Here is a 21,439-nt window from a genome sequence, read left to right on the forward strand (position 1 = left end):
CTTCTGCTTTAGGTCTCTGTGTATGCTGTGCCAGACAAGATCAATCAAGCTGATTATGCTCTGGATGCTGCAGTGACTCTTCTAGAGTTTTATGAGGATTATTTCAGCATTCCATATCCTTTACCCAAGCAAGGTAGAATACTAATGGCATTTCTAGGTGGCATTTAATGATTCCTATTATAGATAATATTATTGTTGGTGAATCTCCATGATTATCTGTATTGCCCTTCACATAATGAAATTTTCAGCAAAGTTCAAACAACAGGCTGATTCTTCTGACAGTCCTCTCACCTCTGATTTGTCCAATCAAGTATTCCTGACAGTGCAGCTTGAGGATGGCTTTGCCCTCTGGGGTCATTAGCAGGAGGCAGAAGAATGCAGGGCTTTTTTTTTTTTCTTTTGTCATTATTAGTACAAACTCTGCAGGAGAATAGAAAACAGCCCCCCCCCCCAAAAAAAAAAAAAAAAAAAAAAAAAACGTTCTGAAGGACTACATATGCCAGCTATAAGAAAATGCAGATTTTATATGAATTCTCAAAGCCACTGGTTATTTTGTTTTTAGGAATATAGCTGTAAGCATCCAAAATACAGTATTTAACTAAGGTAATTTTTTTGATTGTTCAGTTCCCAAACTCATGGTCTAAATATTAGAGATGGGGGCAAGCCTAATACCTCAGACCTGTTTTCCCAGGTACTCAAGAGGCCAAGGCAGAAGAATTAGAGGTTGAAGGTCAGACTAATTAATGAAGGGAGACCTGTCTCAAAATAAAAAAGAGAAGCATGGGGGATGTATCTCAGTGGAAGAGCACTCGTCTAGCATGACGAAGACCCTAGGTTCAATCCCTAGTACTGACAAATAAAAGGGGACAAAAGAAGATGCTTGAGACCTAAGCCTGACTTAGTCACACTGGCAGCAACATGATAGTCAGAAAGCTTCTCTTTCTCTACCAGGAAAGGTCTTTGCCCCTGGAGCTCACTAATTCTGCATCATGGGCTTAGCTTTTTATTTTATCCTCCATTCTGAAGGTTAGTACATTTAAGGGAATATGCTGTGAGATTGATAATAAGTTGTATTCCTTCGTACCCAAGATCTTGCTGCAATTCCAGACTTTCAGTCTGGTGCTATGGAAAACTGGGGCCTGACCACATACAGAGAATCCTCTCTGTTATATGATAAAGAAAAGTCTTCTGCATCCAGTAAGCTCGGCATCACAATGACTGTGTCCCATGAACTGGCTCACCAGGTAGGAAAGTTTAGTCATAGATAATTTTTTGTTCTTTGAGAATTTCATAGGAGTTTACAATGATATAGGATTATACCCACTCTTTATTTCCATTCCTATTCAACTCTTCCTGGGTTCTCCTAGTAAAACACCTACCTCCCAACTTCATGTCTTCTCCCACTTTTTTTTTTTAATAATAACTTACCAAATTCAATTAGTGTTGTCCATATGGATGGGATATATTCATGGCAGCATTACTGTCGAATAGGCAGTCTGCCAGCAGCCTCAGAGAAGAATGGTTTTTAGTGTAATTTAATATTCATTTCTCTTTTGGGACCAATGAAGCTTCTCATACAGCTATCATGTTTACTTTTTTGTTTCAGAGGAGAATAGTTTCCTGAAGTTTCAAGTTTTTAAATTAATGTTGAAAAGTCCTTAGATTTATTCTGATAAAATGTTTAATACTTTTACATGTTACACTGATTATCATTTTCCATGTCTCTAAGTTTATTGCATCTGTTTCTGCCATAGTACATATAGATAGTAGTTTCACTATAAAGTTGCAAATAGCAGTTATATTTTCTTTTCAGTGGTTTGGAAACCTGGTCACTATGGAGTGGTGGAATGACCTTTGGCTCAATGAAGGATTTGCCAAATTTATGGAGTTTGTGTCTGTCACTGTGACCCATCCTGAACTAAAAGTTGTATGTAGTTGTTTATATTTTTATATCTTTTATATCCTCCCTCTCTCCCCTCCCCTTTGCCTCTAAGATGGTGCTCCTCTACCCACTCACCCACTACTAGCACCACCACTACTCCCTGCTCTAGCAGCCCCATATGCTGGGGCATCAAGTCTCCACAGGACCAAGTGCCTCCCCTTCCATTCATGTCAGATAAGGCCATCCTCTGCTACATATGTATCTGGAGCCATGGCTCCCTCCCTGTACACTCTTTGTTGGTGGTTTAGTCCCTGTGAGCTCTAGGTAGTCTGTCTGGTTAGTAATATTGTTCTACTTATGGGGTTGCAATCCGCTTCAGCTCCCTCAGTCCTGCACATAGCTCTTCCATTAAGGTTCCCAGGCTCAGTCCAATGGTTGGCTGTGAGTATCTGCATCTGTATTGGTTGGTTGCAGGTAGAACCTCTCAGGAAACAGCCATACCAGTCTCCTGTCAGCAAGAGCTTTTTGGCCTCAATAATAGTGTCAGGGTTTGGTGTCTGCAGATGGGATGCATCCCTAGGTGGGGCGGTCCCTGGGTGGCCTTTCCTTCAGTCTCTGATCCTTTTTTTATCCCTGTCTTTCCCTAGGACAAGAACATTTCTGGGTTACAAATTTTGAGATGGGTGGGTGGCACCATCCTTCAACTGGGGGCCATGCCTATCTACTAGAGGTGGTCTCTACAGGTTCTATTTTGCCTTTGTTGAGTATTTCGGGTAAAGTCATTGCCATTGGGTTCTGGGAGCCTCTCGATTCCTTGGCATCTGGGACTTTCCAGTGGCTACCTCCCATTCCCCATCCCCCACTGCTACACGTTTTTATTCAACTTCCTGGCCCTCTGTACTTCTATCCTGTTCCTTCCAATACCTGATCCTGCCCCCATTTTTCTCCTCCCTCTCCTCTCTCCCTTCCATGTCACTTTGTCCCTCTACCTCCTGTGATTATTTTGTTTCCCCTTCTATGTAGGAGTGAAGCATTTACACTTTGATTTTTTCTTCTTCTTAAGCTCAATATGGTTTGTGGGTTGTATTGTGGGTATTCTGAGTTTCTGGGCTGTTTTTTCAATGTTTCTACAAGCATATTTAGCATTTTGATTATAGAATTTATAGACATGATAACTTCATTGGAAGCTTAGAGACAAGTCATGTTTGCAAATACTAACTGAACTTTCAATATAAACGAGGTATTAAATTATATCTTCCCTTAACATTAAAGTAACAGAGCTAATAATAGGCTGAATGTTCTATGCCATTTTCCAGTGTTCAGGGTATTCATTGCAATTTAAATATTGGGTACATATTACTATTAATATGCATAGGATCCAGATTGACTCATTGCATGTATTTTGACTCAAGTAACCACATATTACATTATCAACCTAGACTTCTAGATCATAAATTTAATTTAGAACTCATATGTAAATTTAAACACCATGTTTTAACCATAAGGAAATCACAAACAGCAAGCAAAAATAAATTTACTTTGTATAAAAAATCATTTTTAGTAAAATTCTTTTTACTTATGGGTAATTATTTTCCACATTCACATGTATATACCTATAGTGCATTTATAAATAGTTATAGGGTACATGTTATATTATCATGCCATGTATTAATAAGTGTATCCTGTTTCTATATAAGCTTTAATAATAAAAATTATTATGGATACACCGTTGACTGAATATACCAAGTAAGGAAAGCTACTTACTTATTTAGGAATTTAATTTATTGTTTTTCACTGTAAGTCCCAAAGTTAAATATATATGCTCGGATGGAATCACTATACATTTTACTTGCCAATTTTTGTAGCTTTGGGGATACAAGTGGAATGATCTTCTTTCTAGGATAACATGAGATTAACTTTTTTTTTCAAAGTGGTGAAAATAAATGAAATATTAATGGCTTATTTACAGCCTCGGTTTCTTAGATGTTTAGATCTTAGATCTTTCTTTAGAAAGATTAGCAATAGTGTTGTATTAGTTCTAAAAATATGAGATCAGTTGACACAGAAATTGAAATTCCATTCCTATTCTGCAGAGTAAACCTTCCTCCTTTCATTCTTTTTACCTAAATGTAGGTTAGGGATGATACTTTCTCCCCTTTATTTCTGTTTTCTGTGTCAATAGGAAGAATACTTCTTTGGCAAGTGTTTTAATGCCATGGAAGTCGATGCACTGAATTCCTCTCACCCTGTATCCACACCTGTGGAGAATCCTGCGCAGATTCGGGAGATGTTTGATGATGTTTCTTATGAAAAGGTAAAAGCAGATTGCAGTGATGCGGTTTGGACACTAAGTTCATTAGTAGTTGAATAGAGGGCTTATAATTCAGGTGTGGGATAGCTTGAAGTTGTTTAGCCTGCAACTCTATTAGATTCTCATCAATTCTTCATGCTTTCTAAGGTTTAAAATCTTGAAAAATTAAATCTGCATTGAAATGTACCAACAAACTACAGATAGTAATATTTTTCTTATCTTTTCAGGGGGCTTGTATTCTAAATATGCTAAGAGATTATCTGAGTGCAGATACATTTAAAAGAGGAATTGTACAGTATCTCCAAAAGTATAGTTATAAAAACACGAAAAACGAGGACCTGTGGAACAGCATGATGCATGTGAGTGATGCTCAAAAGCTCTGCCCCTGGAGCTGGCCAGACTGTCTTGCTTTGTTTTTTCCTGTATTATGGAACTCCATCGTAAAGAACCAAAGTACTTTCTAGAGAAATGAGAGTGATTTGTTATTTTTGGCTTTAGATTTGCCCCTCAGACGACACACAAACAATGGATGGCTTTTGCTCTAGAAGTCAACACTCATCATCAACCTCAGTAAGTCTCTCATTCTGTCCCTGTCCACACATGCATGTTCTTCTCCATATTGGTTGAGGGGTATCTATGCCAAAATTTTGAGGTCCTCTGTTAAATCGCTCTCATCCCAGGCAGGTCTGCATTCAAGTTGAACCAGGCTAACAGTCTTTTACAGATTTTCCTAAGAATCATCTTTGCAAGAGGGTGTCTTAACTTTAGGAACAGAACTTCCCACAAACACTAATTCCTTTCACTCCCCTCTCCTTATAACAATGGATTTAGGACAAGTTTCAGTGGCAGGTTAAGACTCTCATTCCTAGAGTACTGAATTTGAAAAATGACAAAAGGGCAAAGAAAAACTCTGAGATACCAACTGTGCATCAAACACATGCTGAATGATCAGGCGTATAATGTCCCTTACTTCTCTCAACAGGCCCATGAGCCAAGTGCTATTACTATTCAGGTCTTTAAATGTGGTGATGGGAATGTGAGATCCAAGTCATATGGCGGTAACTTGCAGAGCAGGGATTTAAATTTCATTTCAACTTATATTTTCAACTAGTCAGCTATCAAATATTCATGTCATCTGAGCCACAAAATGGTCTGACTCTGTTTAATCTGGATTTGTGGGGGTATTTCCATAGACAACTATGGGTGATTAATGGGTGACTAGAAATTCAACAAAATTTTATTTGCCATATTTTTATTTCCTTGGTTGTATTTTTTTTTTTTTTTTTTTGCTTTTGGGATTGCTTTATTAATAGTTTTTAGCTTATGTAGTAGAGCATTTTGTTCTTCATTTTTTTCCCATGAGCATTTTCAGTGCAGAGGGACCCATACTTTATATTTGCAATTGCTGGTCAGGTACAAGCCGTCACTGAGCTGTCACTTTAGAAGTATAGCCTATTCATGGAACAGGCTTTCCACCTTGATTGTCCAAGAGCCAGCACAGTCATGCTGGTTTTGAAAACCTTAATGCTTCCCATTTCTTCTCTCATTCTTGTGCTCACATGGCAGCTTGGTGTCCATGTGGTATGTCTGGACATTAGCTGTGCCAAACAGGGCCAATTGTCAAGACACATGGTTTAGGGGAGGTAATGGGAAGATAGACAGTCAAGGATTAATGGTTATGAACAGGAGGGGAAGGTAGGCAAGGCAAGAAGCTGGAGAACAGAGGAACACAAGCTGGCCACCTTTTCTTAGAGGCAGATCTCAAATGATGCATCCCTTCCCGCTTTTGTCTATAAACCAGCACTGGCATCAGGAGGTTGTAGACATAAAGACTATGATGAACACATGGACACTGCAAAAGGGATTTCCTCTGATAACCATCACTATGAGAGGCCGGAATGTGCACATGAAGCAAGAACACTACATGAAGGGTTCTGAACGCTTCCCAGAGACTGGGTAATGTTCACAGTTTGAATCTCTTCTTGGGTGGGATACAATCTTTGATTTGAAGCCTGGCCCTCACTCTTTTCCTTGAGTGCTTCAGCTGAAGTTGTGTGTATCCTATAAAGTTGGCCTGTAACCCTACCTTCCCCAAAGGATTCAGAGGCTTTGAGTCTCTGTAAAGCTGTCAGCTTATCATTTTCACATTCTCCCATTTTGCAGTTTAATAAGATATCATTTCTAGTTGTTGGCTTGAAATCAGCTCTGATCTAAGTAAGCAGTTGCTGTGAAGTCACAGTAGTCACTAACATTGGAGTTGACAAAAGAATTGATGTGATTTCCAGGAATTAAGAAATATTCAGTTCTCCAGCAGTCTGATTTACATCCTAGAAGCCCTTGGCACATGCCTTCAAACAGTATTATTAGAAATGATATGTTGCAACTCATAAAATATTTGATGTATCTTAAACTAATTCAATCATAACGTAGCAGAAGTAGCAAAATATCTATGTTTTATAGAGATATACATTATATTCAAGTTATGATTTTCTATGTATACGTAAAAAGAAAGCATTATATAATACATATAACTTACATTTAGGCAATAAGAATGTAATAACATGTAATATATTACATGTCTACCAAGATGTATAGAGAAGTTGTATTTTCAAGAAAATAAAAGCATTCATTTATAATCATAGCAAATTTTCAAAATTAGGAAATAAACTTGACAAAATATCATTATTTAGTCTATAAAGCCTATTCAGTTTTTCCAGTTGTCATATAATGTCTTTGTGTCAAAATGGAAAAATTCCTGCTCCCAAATTTAGCACATATCAAATTTCATTGCCACATTATCTTGGTTTCCCTTTTTTGCAGCAATTCTCCAGTTCTTGTGTTTCTTGATATTTCTTCCCCAGTTCAAGCAATTTACTTTGCTAGGATTTTCTTCAACTTATGTTTTCTCCTACTGTTTCTTCTGGATCAGATTCAGGATGTTTGGAGAAACTCCACAGAAGAGAAGTCACATCTGTCTCTTTGGTACATGATTAAGAAGGAACATGTCAATCTGTGTCATTATTAGTGGTTATTATTTGAGGTTAAGCTTGGAACACTTGTCATTAATCACTTGAGCTTGCTTTTCTCTTTCTACTGTAGGGTCTGAGAAAGACAAATAAGAGTTGAGCTGGAAGGCAGGCTCAACATACTACCAGGTCTTGACATAAAAGCTGCTTGTTCTTGATGGGCCCTTAGAAACAGTGATCACAGGAGTGATCACAGAACTTTGTTTATTACATTGTTAGTTCTTGGATTATTTGTGTTTACTGTCTGGCTTTTTTCTTGACTATTTGCATCTATTGTATTGCTAGTTCCTCAACCTAGAACTGACCTTAATACTTGCATGCAATTAAAATGACATAAAAGTAGATTGGGAAAAAATAAAAAACAAAAATTAAAAAAAAAAGTTGCTCGTTATGTGAATAAAAACAATGAACAATGTATATTTGCTTTTTATTAGGTATCTGTGGCATGTTCCGCTGACATTCATTACCAGCAAATCAGACTCAGTCCAGAGATTTTTGCTGAAGACAAAGACAGGTGCTTTATTATAAAAATAGTTTAAGAATTACATAAATGGGTTGAAATCAGCTATCAAGCTTCTTTAGCTATTGATTTTGGTGAAAAGGAAAGGAAATATGTTTGGAATACTTGCTGGACTTGGAAGATGGCTCGGTTGGTAGAGTGCTTATCTTGAAAATGTGAGGACTTCTGTTTGAGCTCCAGAACTTATGCTTAAAAACCAAAAATGAGTGTTGCAGTATATTGTTATGACCCTGGTGCTGGAAAGGTGAAGACAGAAAAATCCTAACTGGCAAGTCCAAGGCCAGAGAATGTTCCTGTCTCATCTCCTTCCTGACCAAAAAAAAAATATCCAGAATCTGAGGAAGAGCTAGTATCATCCTCTGACCCCTCCCCCCACACACACCCCTCACAAACAAAAATTCAAATACTCAATGAGAATGCGCTTTTAAAAAGGAACTATGGTATAAATTTAAACAGTTGAGCATTATAACACTGAAAGAATAGATTAACAATGAAGATTCTCATTACTTTGTTAATAATACTGGGAAATTCACGTTGCTCAGAATGTGGTTGGAATATTTCTATAGATTTATAAATACCACAGAATCTGTATCTGTGGGCTTGTGTGCTGGAGGCTTTTCACGGAGATCTCTGGCCCGGCCAGGTACGAGGGTTCAGGCAAAAGGGAGAGAGTGCAAACAGGGAGGGGGGGATCACCTCCCCTGCCTCCGCTGCTGCAGATGCCCCCTTGGTCTCCACTGTAGCTGCCTCAATTGCTCCAAGACTCTGCACCTTGCTCTGTGCTGAGTCAGCTGGGCTGAGCAGACGAGAGGCTGACTAGCCAGCAAGGAGTGTAGGGAAGCTCTCTGTGGCCTTTTGGGAGAGCAGATCTCTTCCCAAATGGCAGTGTTACAGCTCTTATAACAGAAGCTCTCAGATGATGGAGTAATTAGCACACACCTCTCTTCCTTCTGGATAGGATTCTTATATACAGTTTTTGGGTGAGTCAGGGTCTGGCTTGGCCTGAGAGCTTAGGGATACCTATCTACATGTGGGAGGGCTTGGGGTGCTGCTCCTATGTGACTGATGGCCACACACCTCTTTTTGGGGAGCTGTGGAGGGCTGTAGCTATGTGAAAGGAGCCAGGGTCCCAGGAGCATGGCCAAGCGCCTACTGTCCCTGAGAGTCACCAGGGTTTAAAGCCTAAGCTCAACCAGGTACCCAACTATGTCTCACAGCCCACCACCCCACATGTATCTAATGCTACTATTGATATTTTTCTTGTGGGTTGCTGTGATCTAGTTTCTAAAAAAAAAAAAAAAAAAAAAAAAAAAAAAAAAAAAAGATTGCCATCTTTTCAGTATTGGAGTTTTCCCAATTTCCTTGTGTAACCTCTGATCAGAGAAGCTTCTATCCATCCACAGAGTAAATGGTTCTGAGATTTATCCTACCTACTACAGATGTGATCATCCTCCCAGAAGCAGTGCAGTGGATCAAATTCAATGTGGGAATGAATGGTTATTACATAGTGCATTACGAAGATGATGGATGGCTTTCTCTGAGTGGCCTTTTAAAAGAAGCACACACAACAATCAGCAGTAAAGATCGGGCAAGTCTCATCAACAATGCATTTCAGCTGGTCAGGTAATGCAGGCTATGTAAAGTTCTGATTTATTTCTGCAAACAGCTGTTACTGTTCAGAGACTTAGTTTCTAGAGATGACAGTGATTGATTGATTGCTAATGAGAATTTGGAAAGGCATCCCCTCTCCAAGTTTTTCCAACAGGACAACATAGCTTTCAAACAGATGCTTAACCTCTAGTCTTTAACTGCTAGCTGATATAAAATACGGAATCAGTATTTTAAGCTTTCTCATTAATAACTAAAATCAGGCTGAGGCAGATGTGTAGGAAACCTTGACTACATCCTATTGAGCCCCTAGCCTGTTCCTACAGCTTTGTTCTGAAACTTTTCTGGGCATGATATAGGAGATGGATTTTGTCCTGTGCAGAGTCCTTAACCGTGAAACCTTCTTGTGAAACTAAATAATGCAGGTCCAGTTGTTCACATTGCAGCTATTGTATGTACCAAATAAGAAATTTTATTTACAGATAATAATTTCCTCAGCATCTTTATGGAATATAGTTTATATAATTTGGCCTCATCAACTGATCTTTGATGAACTGAGGCAGGAGTGAAGATTATTCATTCTTTCCTGTCTTAGAAAGGGAAAGAAATTATTTTCCAAGCTTAAAATATGCATTTCTTCATTATTTAGGCAGTGATGAAGTTCTAAGAGAGCAATCTGGGTGGAATGAGGCAGCTCTGTAATTCTCAGACCCTATGTCCATCTATGCACATGTGGAGTCTTTGCTTCTGGTTCTCCTATAACTTATATGAGCATCCCACGGTGGTGAAAGCAGGGAGAAATTAAAGCATGCCTCATCAGTTACCTTCCCTGCACTTAAGTTCATCTGCATGGCCTATTGTTCCAGAACTCTGGAGTAGTCTGATATCCAGTTTATATTTGGACAGAGATGATGAATTTATGACAGGGATTCTTATTTTTTATAAGCAGCAGTCTCCCTGGTCTGGCTCTCTTGATCTTAAATTGAAGTTCTAAGCTTTGTCTGGCACTTCAACACATAGTTTTATATATTGTATAAGACAGACACTAACATGCACCATTTTATCCTAGCCACAGGCTGGACTCTGCTCTGTAATTATGACTGTTCTTCCCCAGTGTTGCCTTCTGCAGTTCTAATGCAAAGTCATTTTTATATATGTTTGCAGCTTTGCTAAAAGATTACTGCAATATATGTTGAAGCAAAAATATGATTTCCCATAAACCTGTAACCATGTTGTCTCTTGTTCAGCATCGGAAAGTTATCAATTGAAAAAGCCCTGGATTTAAGCCTGTACTTGAAAAATGAAACTGAAATTATGCCCATATTCCAAGGTTTGAATGAACTGATACCTATGTATAAGTTAATGGAGAAAAGGGATATGATTGAGGTGGAAACTCAATTCAAGGTAAAGCCTGAGATGAGTCAAATACAAAAAAAAAAATGTATTTTTTCTTATTGATGAAAGAGTGCTTATTCTATGTGTTTGAATATATGTATATATGTATGTATGTGTATATATATATATATATATATATATATATATATACAAATACAAATATATGTCCCTCCTGTACATTAAAGAAAAGCAAATAAAAATTGTTTGGATTAACTAGCAGATGCTAGGCTGGTACTAAATAGGAATAATGTTTTTAGATGCTGTCATTTTCATGTTTTTTTTTTTCCTTGTAAGTATTTTATTTCACTTGACTTATCTCCTATGACTACTAATCCTGATATTTTCCAGGACTCTTAAGTGGCACTTAAAGAAACACAAAATTTCTATTTTTGGTAAAATATTTTGAGGATTTATACACTTTGCTCATAAAATTTAGTTTATCCTGATTTAAGTAGATGGGACACCTTAGAAAAAATTACTGTGATAATATTAAAGCCATTTTTTTTGTCCATTTTATAACTTAATTAAATAGAGTTGCCAGCTTTTAAAGGAGTGGAGTTGAGCTTTAAGGACTAGTTTGCACCTGAATTTCTTTTTTCTTGCAAGGAGACCACTCACTCAGCATTGTTAAAATACGTTCAGTATGTATTTATGTGAAGTTTCTCATCACCAGGAGTACTGGGCTATGTGAGTTTTAAATGCTCTGTGACGCTGCTCATAATACCTGTCACTGCTCCTGTGGTATTTCACAGGACTTCCTCCTCAGGCTGCTGAAGGACCTTATTGATAAGCAGACTTGGACAGATGAAGGCTCTGTCTCAGAGAGGATGCTCAGGAGCCAGCTCCTCCTCCTTGCATGTGTACGAGGGTATCAGCCCTGTGTGCAGAGGGCAGAGCGTTATTTCAGAGAGTGGAAGTCATCTAATGGAAACATGAGGTCAGTTCCCACTGAACATGCAGTCCAGCTAATTTATGTAAAACTAATTTATGTTAAGCTTTACCTCATCCTTCCTGGTCCCCATCATTGGCACTAACCACTGGGAAAAGCTGGATAGATGAGTCTTCCTACTGCACCTTTTTGAAAAATAAATTGCCTTTTAAAATTTGTTTCCCAACTTTCTATCTTAAGAAATACAACAAAGATTTTCTGTGCCTAAAAGTCAAATGTCTGGGGAGTTAGAACATGATCATAGTAACTCCCACTTTGTGTAGTGTGTAGTGTGTATAAAATGACTGAACTGACATGGCCATGCCAGGCTGAAACAAAGGCAGTGGATTTTACAGAAGTTTCTCTCCTCAAAACCCCTGCCCACAGTATGTAGTTATTGTTCATACTGGGAAAGATGAACAAAAGATGTCTGGAATCTCCACTCCTGCTAGGCGTCAATCCTTTTGCATTTGGAACTTAATGGCATCTAAGAATCTTTTTATGGCAACAATCTGAATATTTAGCTTTAAAACACATGTTTATTAACTATAATGCTATTGAGATTACTGATATTTCCTTATGTAATAAAATTTGAGTCTCAGTTGAATTTCTTTCACATCATTTTAAAAATATACTATATGTGTAAGCATTTATGCATAACATTTGTTATTGTATTTCTAAGGCTCAAATCTAATTTTAGACATTTTCTCTTGCTTCTTTCCATAAAGTGTAATAGAAGGAAATGGCAATTTATGTTTTTAGGAGTGTACCTGCGAGTATGGAACTAGTTCACAACTGGTCCCCATTATGAATCTAAGAGCACTTGGTCTCTTTCAGGATCTAAAATGTTTATTCTTTCTTACAGCCTCCCTATTGATGTGACCTTGGCAGTGTTTGCTGTCGGAGCCCAGAACACAGAAGGCTGGGATTTTCTTTATAGTAGATATCAGTCTTCTTTGTCTAGTACCGAGAAAAGCCAAATTGAATTTTCCCTCTGCACAAGCCGAGACCCAGAAAAACTTCAGTGGTGAGTCATGCATTGATGTCGATATGGCCAAGGGAATTTGAATGGCATAGGATTATTCTGGGACTTGTTTTAGCTCTATTGCCCAGGAATTATTTATTCTGCTGGAAACACTATGCAAATGGGCCCATACATAATGAGGGTGCCAAGTAATTAGAACCAAGTACTGGGGACAGTATTTAAAGAGTATTGTGTGTCTTTACAGCAGTAGCATATTTGAAATATTTAGAGATACTTCTAGAAACCATTCTTTTGAGGAAATGAGAGACTATATATTGTGGGTCTTTTAAATGCTATATAAATATTAGCTTTTAATCATGTTACTATAGTGGGTTTATCAAGGCTACCAATTTACCTTTGGAGACTTTATGATTAGCAAACAGAATTTTTCATTTGTAAGTTATCCTATTAAAGATTTTGTAGGTCTTCAGTCACTTATAATTCATTACTAACATCTCTTCCTCTAATTTTTAAAGGCTTCTAGACCAAAGTTTTAAGGGAGAGACAATAAAAACTCAGGAATTCCCACATATTCTCATACTCATTGGCAGAAACCCAGTGGGTTATCCATTGGCCTGGAAGTTTCTGAGGGAAAATTGGAATAAGCTCGTACAGAAGTAAGTAGTATCAAAAATTGCAGTGGGATTGGATGCCATTTTTACCATACTCCTCTGCCTGTATGTGTGTTTAACCTTTGCTGTTTATATGAAAAGAGTATCTTATGTTGAAGATAACTTTTCAAATTATTATTTAAAACTTTATTCCACTGCTAACCCTTGCATCTGGATAGTAATGCTTTCCATCCTGTCTGCTTCCTGCTGTCCTCCTTGGCTTGCCTGAAACCTTCCTCCTCCATGATCAGTATAGCCTTCCCCTAATTAATTCAGCCCTGTGTGCAGCTGTCATTTGTTTTAGGTTCTTAATCTTTTACTAATTATTGGTATGAATTGTATTTTTAAAAATAGATGGTTTAAATGTTATAGGATATATAAGATACTTAAAATGTATATTGAATGGACACCTTTTGACATTTTCTAGGTTTGAACTTGGCTCATCATCCATAGCTCACATGGTAATGGGAACAACAGACCAGTTTTCCACCAGAGCACGTCTTGAAGAGGTAAAGGGGTGTGTGAGAGAGAGAAATTCTCTCTTTTAAACTTGTGTGGCAGTTAGCTACTAAATATGGGTAGGAACAAAAGTTGTAGCACACTGAGAATGAATCTTGTCATTTGGATGCAAATTTTGAGTTCCAATGTATGTGTCTCTCACATACATTGTGAGAGACACAAGCTTTGCTCTGCAATTAAAAACTTGGATTTTAGCTGGGCAGTGGTGACACATGCCTTTAATCCCAGCACTTGGGAGGTAGAGGCAGTCAGATTTCTAAGTTCGAGGCCAGCCTGATCTACAGAGTGAGTACCAGGACAGTCAAGACTATACAGAGAAACCCTGTCTTGAAAAACAAAATGAAAACCAAACCAAAACAAAAACCAAACTAAAACAAACAAAAAACCAAAAGAAACCTTGGATTTTGCCAGGTGTGATGACATATGTTTTAATTCCAAGCACTCTTGAGGCAGCAGCAGGCAGATACCTGTGAGTTAAAGGCCAACTTGGTCTACAAACCAAAGTCCAGGCTAGTCAAGACTATATGGTAACACCCTATCTCAAAAACAAAAACAAATGGACAAAACAAAACAACAACAACAAAAACCTTCAGTTAAAATAAAACAACACAATTAGTCCATATTTAAAGATGTTAAAAAGTTAATGCTAGAGGTTTGAACAGCAGCCATGGTGGAAGAAGCAGAGAGGGTCTAGGTGCTTCAGTATCCAAAGTCTCTTCTCACTTAACATATTCTGTACTTCATCACTTTTGGCAATCTATAAAATCTATCTGTAAAATAAACATTAAAGAATGAAAACTGTATAGAAGATAGGGGCTACAAGGACCTAAACTGAAAATATTTATTACAATGACATTGCACAGTTATCATAGAGTTCTTAGTGCTCAGGGAAAAATGAGAAATTGCTGTGAAACTGTCTGGTAAGAGGGAACAGGAGACATACATAGATTCTACAAAAGCAGACTTTCTTCCATTCCTCTAAAAGCTGCTGAGTGTGTTCTTAATGATGTGTATATGCTGAGTATTCAACTGTATTGGTGTGGCAGAAGACACAATCTAGGGTCTGGAGAAATGTTAAGAGCTGGCTTTGCTAGGGCTTGTATTGAAGTCCCTATTTCAGCCATAATATCACTATATGCTTCTTAAGGATAAATGAAATATTTTAGCTACAAAAGTGAAGCAAAAATATTGATGTCTTATTGTTGAAGAGGGTGGAAAGTGATTTTTAGTTGACGAGGAATCAATCTTGGGTCCTGCAGCAGTATATTGAGCTGAAGCACAGGGCAGGAGGAGGGAGTGTCTCCTCTCTTCTCCAGCAGGAGGCAACTGGACGCTCAAGTAATTTTAGTACTGTTCTGCATCATTTCTGACTGGAATGTGATCTTCCTAAAACTCAGTCCTGGTCCCACCCAATATTCCAAAGCTCATGATATTATGAAGTTTATCATGAGGATTTTTGAGGAATTAGCTGTCTGGAATTCATAATCGGTAATGTCTTGGTCTATTCTTGTTTCCTGACTACAAAAAATGGGCTAATGTTGTGAAAATCTTTAGGTTAATATTGACTACTCTTGAAGGTAAAAGGAAGTAGTACAATTTCCAGTGCTTTGGCAGAGGCGGCCTATCCATCATTTGAGCTTAAAGGTTCAGATAGATACCCTGAGATGTGACGAGAAAAAAAAATACATTTGGAGGAGAGTGCTGCAAGTCTCTTGTATCTCTGCAACTGTGGAAAACTTGTAGAGTTTATCTGGAGGGAACAAAGCAGGAATTGTGAACTGGGATAAAAATATTGTCAAGGTTTGAGATCTTACCATGATAACTTGTTAGGATCCTCATTCCTTACAGTGTTGGTGGTAATACCACATAAGACCATGCACCACAGAAAGACTGCATTTATGTTGTTGATAGTATGTTTTCTTGGCAAAAACGATACTCTACACATTCTGCTTTTCAGATATCGTATTTAAAAACTGTAGTCTGCATCTGTGTTTATGTAACAGAACCAATATTAAATAGACACAATTAAACCTCAAATGTAATATGGTAAACAGCAAGACCTTTTAAAGTCTGGCTACTGTGAACATATAAAAGCTAGAGGAAGAAATAAAACCCTGATATCATGTGGCATAAGCTCATCTTGTGTAGCTCAGAGATAAAATATACATAATCATACTCAAATATCTGGTACTTCCTTCTATGTAGAATGCTAGCTAATGTTGGAGTTGTAGCTTTTCTTTTCTTTTAAGTGGCCTTAAATTACCATTGGCTTAATATAACCAAACTAATGCTTTTAAAATCTACCTTTTCCTCCAAGGTGAAAGGATTCTTCAGCTCCTTGAAAGAAAATGGTTCTCAGCTCCGTTGTGTTCAACAAACCATTGAAACCATTGAAGAAAACATACAATGGATGGATAAGAATTTTGATAAAATACGACTATGGCTGCAGAAAGAAAGGCAGGCGTTGCTGTGACAGTTTGTTTCCTGCCAAGTTTCATGAATTACATTGAGACAGGTTTTGTTGAATTTGAGTACTTTCAAACTAAAGATAGTTGTTTTGGCTACTACTGAAAATATTTTCTTATTTCATTTCACTTGATCATGTCCGAGAAAAGCTCCAATGACTATGATTGACAGGTATAAGCCCAAGTTTATAATTCATGCTTCTGTGTCAGTTATTTTTCAGTGTCTCTGTAAGACTGTGACTAGTGAGGCACATTGTGCAGTGATCCACATGTGTAATGATCCAGCATGGATCGTTAGCCATGCTGCAAAACGGCTGTGCAATAGTCCTGTTGACCTCTCTGATTCTGCAGTCCAGCGGTCTCTCTTCCTAGTTTCACTTTTGAGTGCTGCCTTGAGGGTCCAGTTAACCAGGCAGTTTTGCCCTGTGGGTTTTGTTGGTAGACAGTGTTTGGGGTTGTGATCCATGTGGGAATGCATAGAGGCATTTATTTCCTTGTATTTGCCTCTGGATGGTTTTCACCACTTTAAGTCTTAACTTCTAAGAGGTGGCCTATTTTTCTACACAGTCCTATTCCATTTCTTGGCTCTAGTAACTACTTCCTTTTCATCCAATGGGGCATGGGGCAGCAGTGGAAAGCTGCTGATACCAGTCATGGTAGTACTTGTCATTTTCATACAACCTACTTTCAAATTTGTTTTTTTTTTTTTAAATTGTGCATCTAGAATCCTCCTTGGATGAGCCAAATATGAGAGCCACCTACTTCCTTTGGAAGCCTACTTTTTAAAATGCAGAGTTCATTCAGATCTGTATCAGAAATATCTTTTTTTTTATTAGATATTTTATTTACACTTCAGATGGCATCCCCTTTCCCCATTCCCCCCCACCCCCCTTAGGAAACCCCTATCCCAAGCCCCCTTTTCCTTTTTGCATTTATACATTTTTTTAAAAATAATGTTAATCATAGGCTTTATAAGTTTAGAATTGTTCAATCAGAGGTGTAACCCACTGACCAACCTAGATATAACAACTATCTTTGACTGGTGGAGATACTTGAACCTCTGCCTCCCTGTCTCCCCCCTCTTTCTCTCTTTCTTCACCTAGCATCTCCTCTCTTTCTTCTTCTCCTCTTCTTACTCCTTTTCTTCCTCTCAGTACTCCTCCCACCTTAGCTCCTCCTACACATCACCCTTCCTGTTAAAATGAAACTTTTCTCTCAAAATACAATTAGAACATAATTATGCCAATTTGTACCAGTGAGGTACAGGATAGTCCTAATACCCAGTCCATCCTTTTGTTGACTAACCAGCTCCTCTGTCATCTATTCTAACTAAGACATGTAGTTCTGAACCTGGCTTTAGGATGAATGTCAGCTGACGACTATCCACTCAAGTCTTTTCTCTTAAGGTCAATAGCTATATGTTTTCAACCCCATCAGAAATCCAGAATGACTGAGTTAACTATAATTGTGGGAAGCACAAATCATAGTTTCTAAAACTTAGCCAATTTATAGAGACCTCTGAACACCTGGACACTCACTCTACTTCAAAACGTTGGAGCATCTGTTCTTCTGCCTTCTGGCCCAGGATCGTCTGACAGACCTTAGTGCTGCAGAATTATTAAGGGCTGATTGCTCTGTCTAGGCAGATATAATCAGTCGACTATTCTGCAAGTGTGTCCATTTCTGGACAGTAATTTGTCTGTAGAAGGAAAGTGGCAACTCTTGCCTAGTGGCTGTCTCACCACAACTGGAGTAACTCCAAGGATGCTCAATTTCTTCTTAGAATTCAATATAGAAAGCTGTCCGGAGCAGACAGGTCTCTAATGAAAATGAACATTAATACTGAAATGTTTGTCATGTCAATTCTACGGATTTCTGATGTTTTGAAAACCAGCTATCCATGTAAGGTAATCTGGACTGTTGCCTGTTAACTCCACTCAGCTATTTCTAAATAAAACATAGAGAACACCCTTATAATAAACTCCAAGCCATGAATTTGCTATAGTCCCTTAACTCACAGGCTGACCATCTCAAATCAGTTAAAAAAGTCAAAGAAGGACTGGGTCTAAGCTTTGTATTCCTAAATGTGTTATACTGGTACAATGCCTATGAGAGTAACAATATTCATCTCACTCTTATATCACTAAGAAGCTCATGCCAATGAAAATCTTAAAGTTTGTAAACAAAGTAAATTGGTGCCATTTAAGAATTTATATCTTCATCTTGATATTAATTATACAGATTTCTACTAATAGGTTATGGCTATGCAATAAACCCTAGCTAATCCTCTCTATTCCGACAAAATCACTACTTTTCCCTAGAGAGACAGCCCAACATTTACCACCTTAGTCCCCAACCCCAGAGAATAGGGGTGCTGACTCATCATTAGCTTCTTCAAGCTGATTATGGGCGTTGAGATATTAGAAGAGGAGTGGGGGGGGGGGAGAGCAAGTTGACAATCCTCTGGTGCTGTGTCTTCGCTGCCTCCAGATGGAATTCCCGGACCTCAGAGGTTTGAGCAGGTCTGCCCAGCTTGCTTGTTGAGTAGATACACCAAGGCTGATCATTCTGCAATATACAATTCTCAAAGCAACTTTTAGTATCAAGATAGTTTTTTTTTTTTTTAAAAGAAGGCTGACATTTTATTAAGAATGTTGGTTCTAACCACTTTTCTATTTTTCCCCCTCTTTTATTGGATATAATATTTACATTTCAAATTTTATCCCCTTACCATATTTCCCCCACCACCCAGGAACCCCTTATCCCTTCCCCCCTCCTCCTGCCTCTGTGAAGGTGTTTACCCACCTACTCCCAGCCCCCCTCTCCCCCTCAGATTCCCCCCCCCCCTGTGCTCAGCCTTCAGGGTACCAATGATCTTGTGTCCCACCTATGCCCAACAAGGCCATCCTCCCCTACATATACAGCTGGAGTCATGTGTCTCTCCATATGTGCTCCTAGGCTGGTGGTTTAGACCCTGGGGAGCTCTGGCTGGTTGGTATTGTTGCTCTCCTCACAGGGCCACCAGCCCTTAAGGTTCCTTCTATTTACTCTCTAACTCCTCCATTGGGAACCTTTGATCAGATTAATGGATAGCTGTGGGTATCTGTCTCTGGGTATGTCCGACTCTGGGGGACCTCTAAGGAGATAGCCTTATCTGGCTGCTGTCAGCTTTCCCATCCTGACATCCCTATCAGCGTCTATTTTTGGTGACTGCCCATGGAATGAATACCCAGATGGAATGGTCTCCCTACAACCTGCCCTTCAGCTTCTGTCCCACACTTTGTCTCCATATTTGCTCCCTTGAGTATTTAGTTACTCCTTCTAAGAAAGACCTAGGCATTCTTACTTGTTCTTTCTTCTTCATGAGCTTCATGTCATCTGGTAGTTGAATCTTTGTTGTTTCAGATTTTTGGGCTAATCTCCGCTTATCAGTGAGTAAATACCATGTGTGTTCTTTTGTGATTGGGTTACCTCACTCAGGATGATATTTTCTAGTTCCATCCATTTACCTAAGAATTTCCCAAATTCATTATTTTTAATAGCTGAGTAATATTCCATTGTGTAAATGTACCACATTTTTTGTATCCATTCCTCTGTTGAAGGGCATCTGGGTTCTTTCCAGCTTCTGGCTATTATAAATAAGGCTGCTATGAACATAGTGGAGCATATGTCTTTGTTATTTGTTGGGGCATTTTCTGGGTATATGCCCAGGAGTGGTATAGATGGGTCCTCAGGTAGTGCTGTATCCAATTTTCTGAGGAACCGCCAGACTGACTTCCAAAGTGGTTGTACCAGCTTGCAACCCCACCAACAATGCAGGAGTGTTCCTCTTTCTTCACATCCTCGCCAGCATCTACTATCACCTGAGTTTTTGATCTTAGCCATTCTGACTGGTGTGAGGTGGTATCTCAGTGTTGTTTTGATTTGCATTTCCCTGATGACTAAGGATGTTGAACATTTCTTAAGGTGCTTCTCGGCCATTCGAGTTTCCTCAGTTGAGAATTCTTTGTTTAGCTCTGTACCCCATTTTTTAATGGGGTTATTTTGTTGTTTGGTGTCTAATTTCTTGAGTTCTTTGTAAATATTCGATATTAGCCCCCTATCGGATGTAGGATTGGTAATGATCTTTTCCCAATCTGTTGGTTGCCGTTTTGTCATGTTGACAGTGTCCTTTGCCTTACAGAAGCTTTGCAATTTGATGAGGTCCCATTTGTTGATTCTTGATCTTAGAGCATAAGCCATTGGTGTTCTGTTCAGGAATTTTTCCCCTGTGCCTAGGTATTCGAGGGTCTTCCCCAACTTCTCTTCTAATAGTTTCAGTGTATCTGGCTTTATGTGAAGGTCCTTTATCCACTTGGAGTTGAGCTTTGTGCAGGGGGATAAGAATGGATTAATTTGCATTCTTCTACATGTTGACCTCCAGTTGAGCCAGCACCACTTGTTGAAAATGCTATCCTTTTTCCACTGGATGGATTTAGCTCCCTTGTCGAAGATCAAGTGACCATAGGTGTGTGGGTTCATTTCTGGGTCTTCAATCCTATTCCATTGATCATCCTGTCTGTCTCTGTACCAATACCATGCAGTTTTTATCACTACTGCTCTGTAGTACATTTTGAGGTCCGGAATGGTGATTCCCCCAGAGGTTCTTTTATTGTTGAGAATAGTTCTCGCTATCCTAAGTTTTTTGTTATTCCAAATGAATTTGTAAATTGCTCTTTCTATCTCTATGAAGAATTGATTTGGAATTTTGATGGGTATTGCATTGAATTTGTAGATTGCTTTTGGCAGGATAGCCATTTTTACTAAGTTAATCCTGCCAATCCAGGAGCATGGGAGATCTTTCCATCTTCTGAGATCTTCTTCAATTTCTTTCTTCAGAGACTTGAAGTTCTTGTCATACAGATCTTTCACTTGCTTTGTTAGATTCACTCCAAGATAATTTATTTTATTTGTGGCTATTGTGAAGGGTGTCATTTCCCTAATTTCTTTCTCTGTCTGTTTATCCTTTGAATAGAGGAAGGCTACTGATTTGTTTGAGTTGATTTTATATCCAGCCACATTGCTAAAGTTGTTTATCAGGTTTAGGAGTTCTCTGGTGGAAGTTTTAGGTTCACTTAAGTATACTATCATATCATCTGAAATAGTGAAAT

The 21,439-nt window shown here is 38.5% G+C and overlaps 1 protein-coding gene across 2 annotated transcripts in view; it reads left to right on the top strand.

The window, feature by feature from the left end:
• Positions 1-16,398, top strand: part of Erap1 (endoplasmic reticulum aminopeptidase 1) — a 33,158-nt gene extending 16,760 nt beyond the window's left edge. For both annotated transcript variants that reach the window (XM_076926994.1, XM_076926993.1), the window contains exons 5-19: positions 13-133; positions 1,090-1,244; positions 1,814-1,927; positions 4,065-4,196; positions 4,421-4,552; positions 4,692-4,763; positions 5,995-6,149; positions 7,654-7,733; positions 9,179-9,362; positions 10,595-10,751; positions 11,495-11,679; positions 12,536-12,697; positions 13,171-13,311; positions 13,733-13,814; positions 16,142-16,398. In XM_076926994.1, coding sequence (XP_076783109.1) covers positions 13-133; positions 1,090-1,244; positions 1,814-1,927; positions 4,065-4,196; positions 4,421-4,552; positions 4,692-4,763; positions 5,995-6,149; positions 7,654-7,733; positions 9,179-9,362; positions 10,595-10,751; positions 11,495-11,679; positions 12,536-12,697; positions 13,171-13,311; positions 13,733-13,814; positions 16,142-16,297 — 2,028 coding nt within the window. In that variant the 3' untranslated portion in view covers positions 16,298-16,398. The remainder of the gene's footprint in view (positions 1-12; positions 134-1,089; positions 1,245-1,813; positions 1,928-4,064; positions 4,197-4,420; positions 4,553-4,691; positions 4,764-5,994; positions 6,150-7,653; positions 7,734-9,178; positions 9,363-10,594; positions 10,752-11,494; positions 11,680-12,535; positions 12,698-13,170; positions 13,312-13,732; positions 13,815-16,141) is intronic.
• Positions 16,399-21,439: the final 5,041 nt, after the last annotated feature.

This window comes from Arvicanthis niloticus, chromosome 29 (assembly GCF_011762505.2).
Source record: "Arvicanthis niloticus isolate mArvNil1 chromosome 29, mArvNil1.pat.X, whole genome shotgun sequence".
Taxonomy (NCBI): domain Eukaryota; kingdom Metazoa; phylum Chordata; class Mammalia; order Rodentia; family Muridae; genus Arvicanthis; species Arvicanthis niloticus.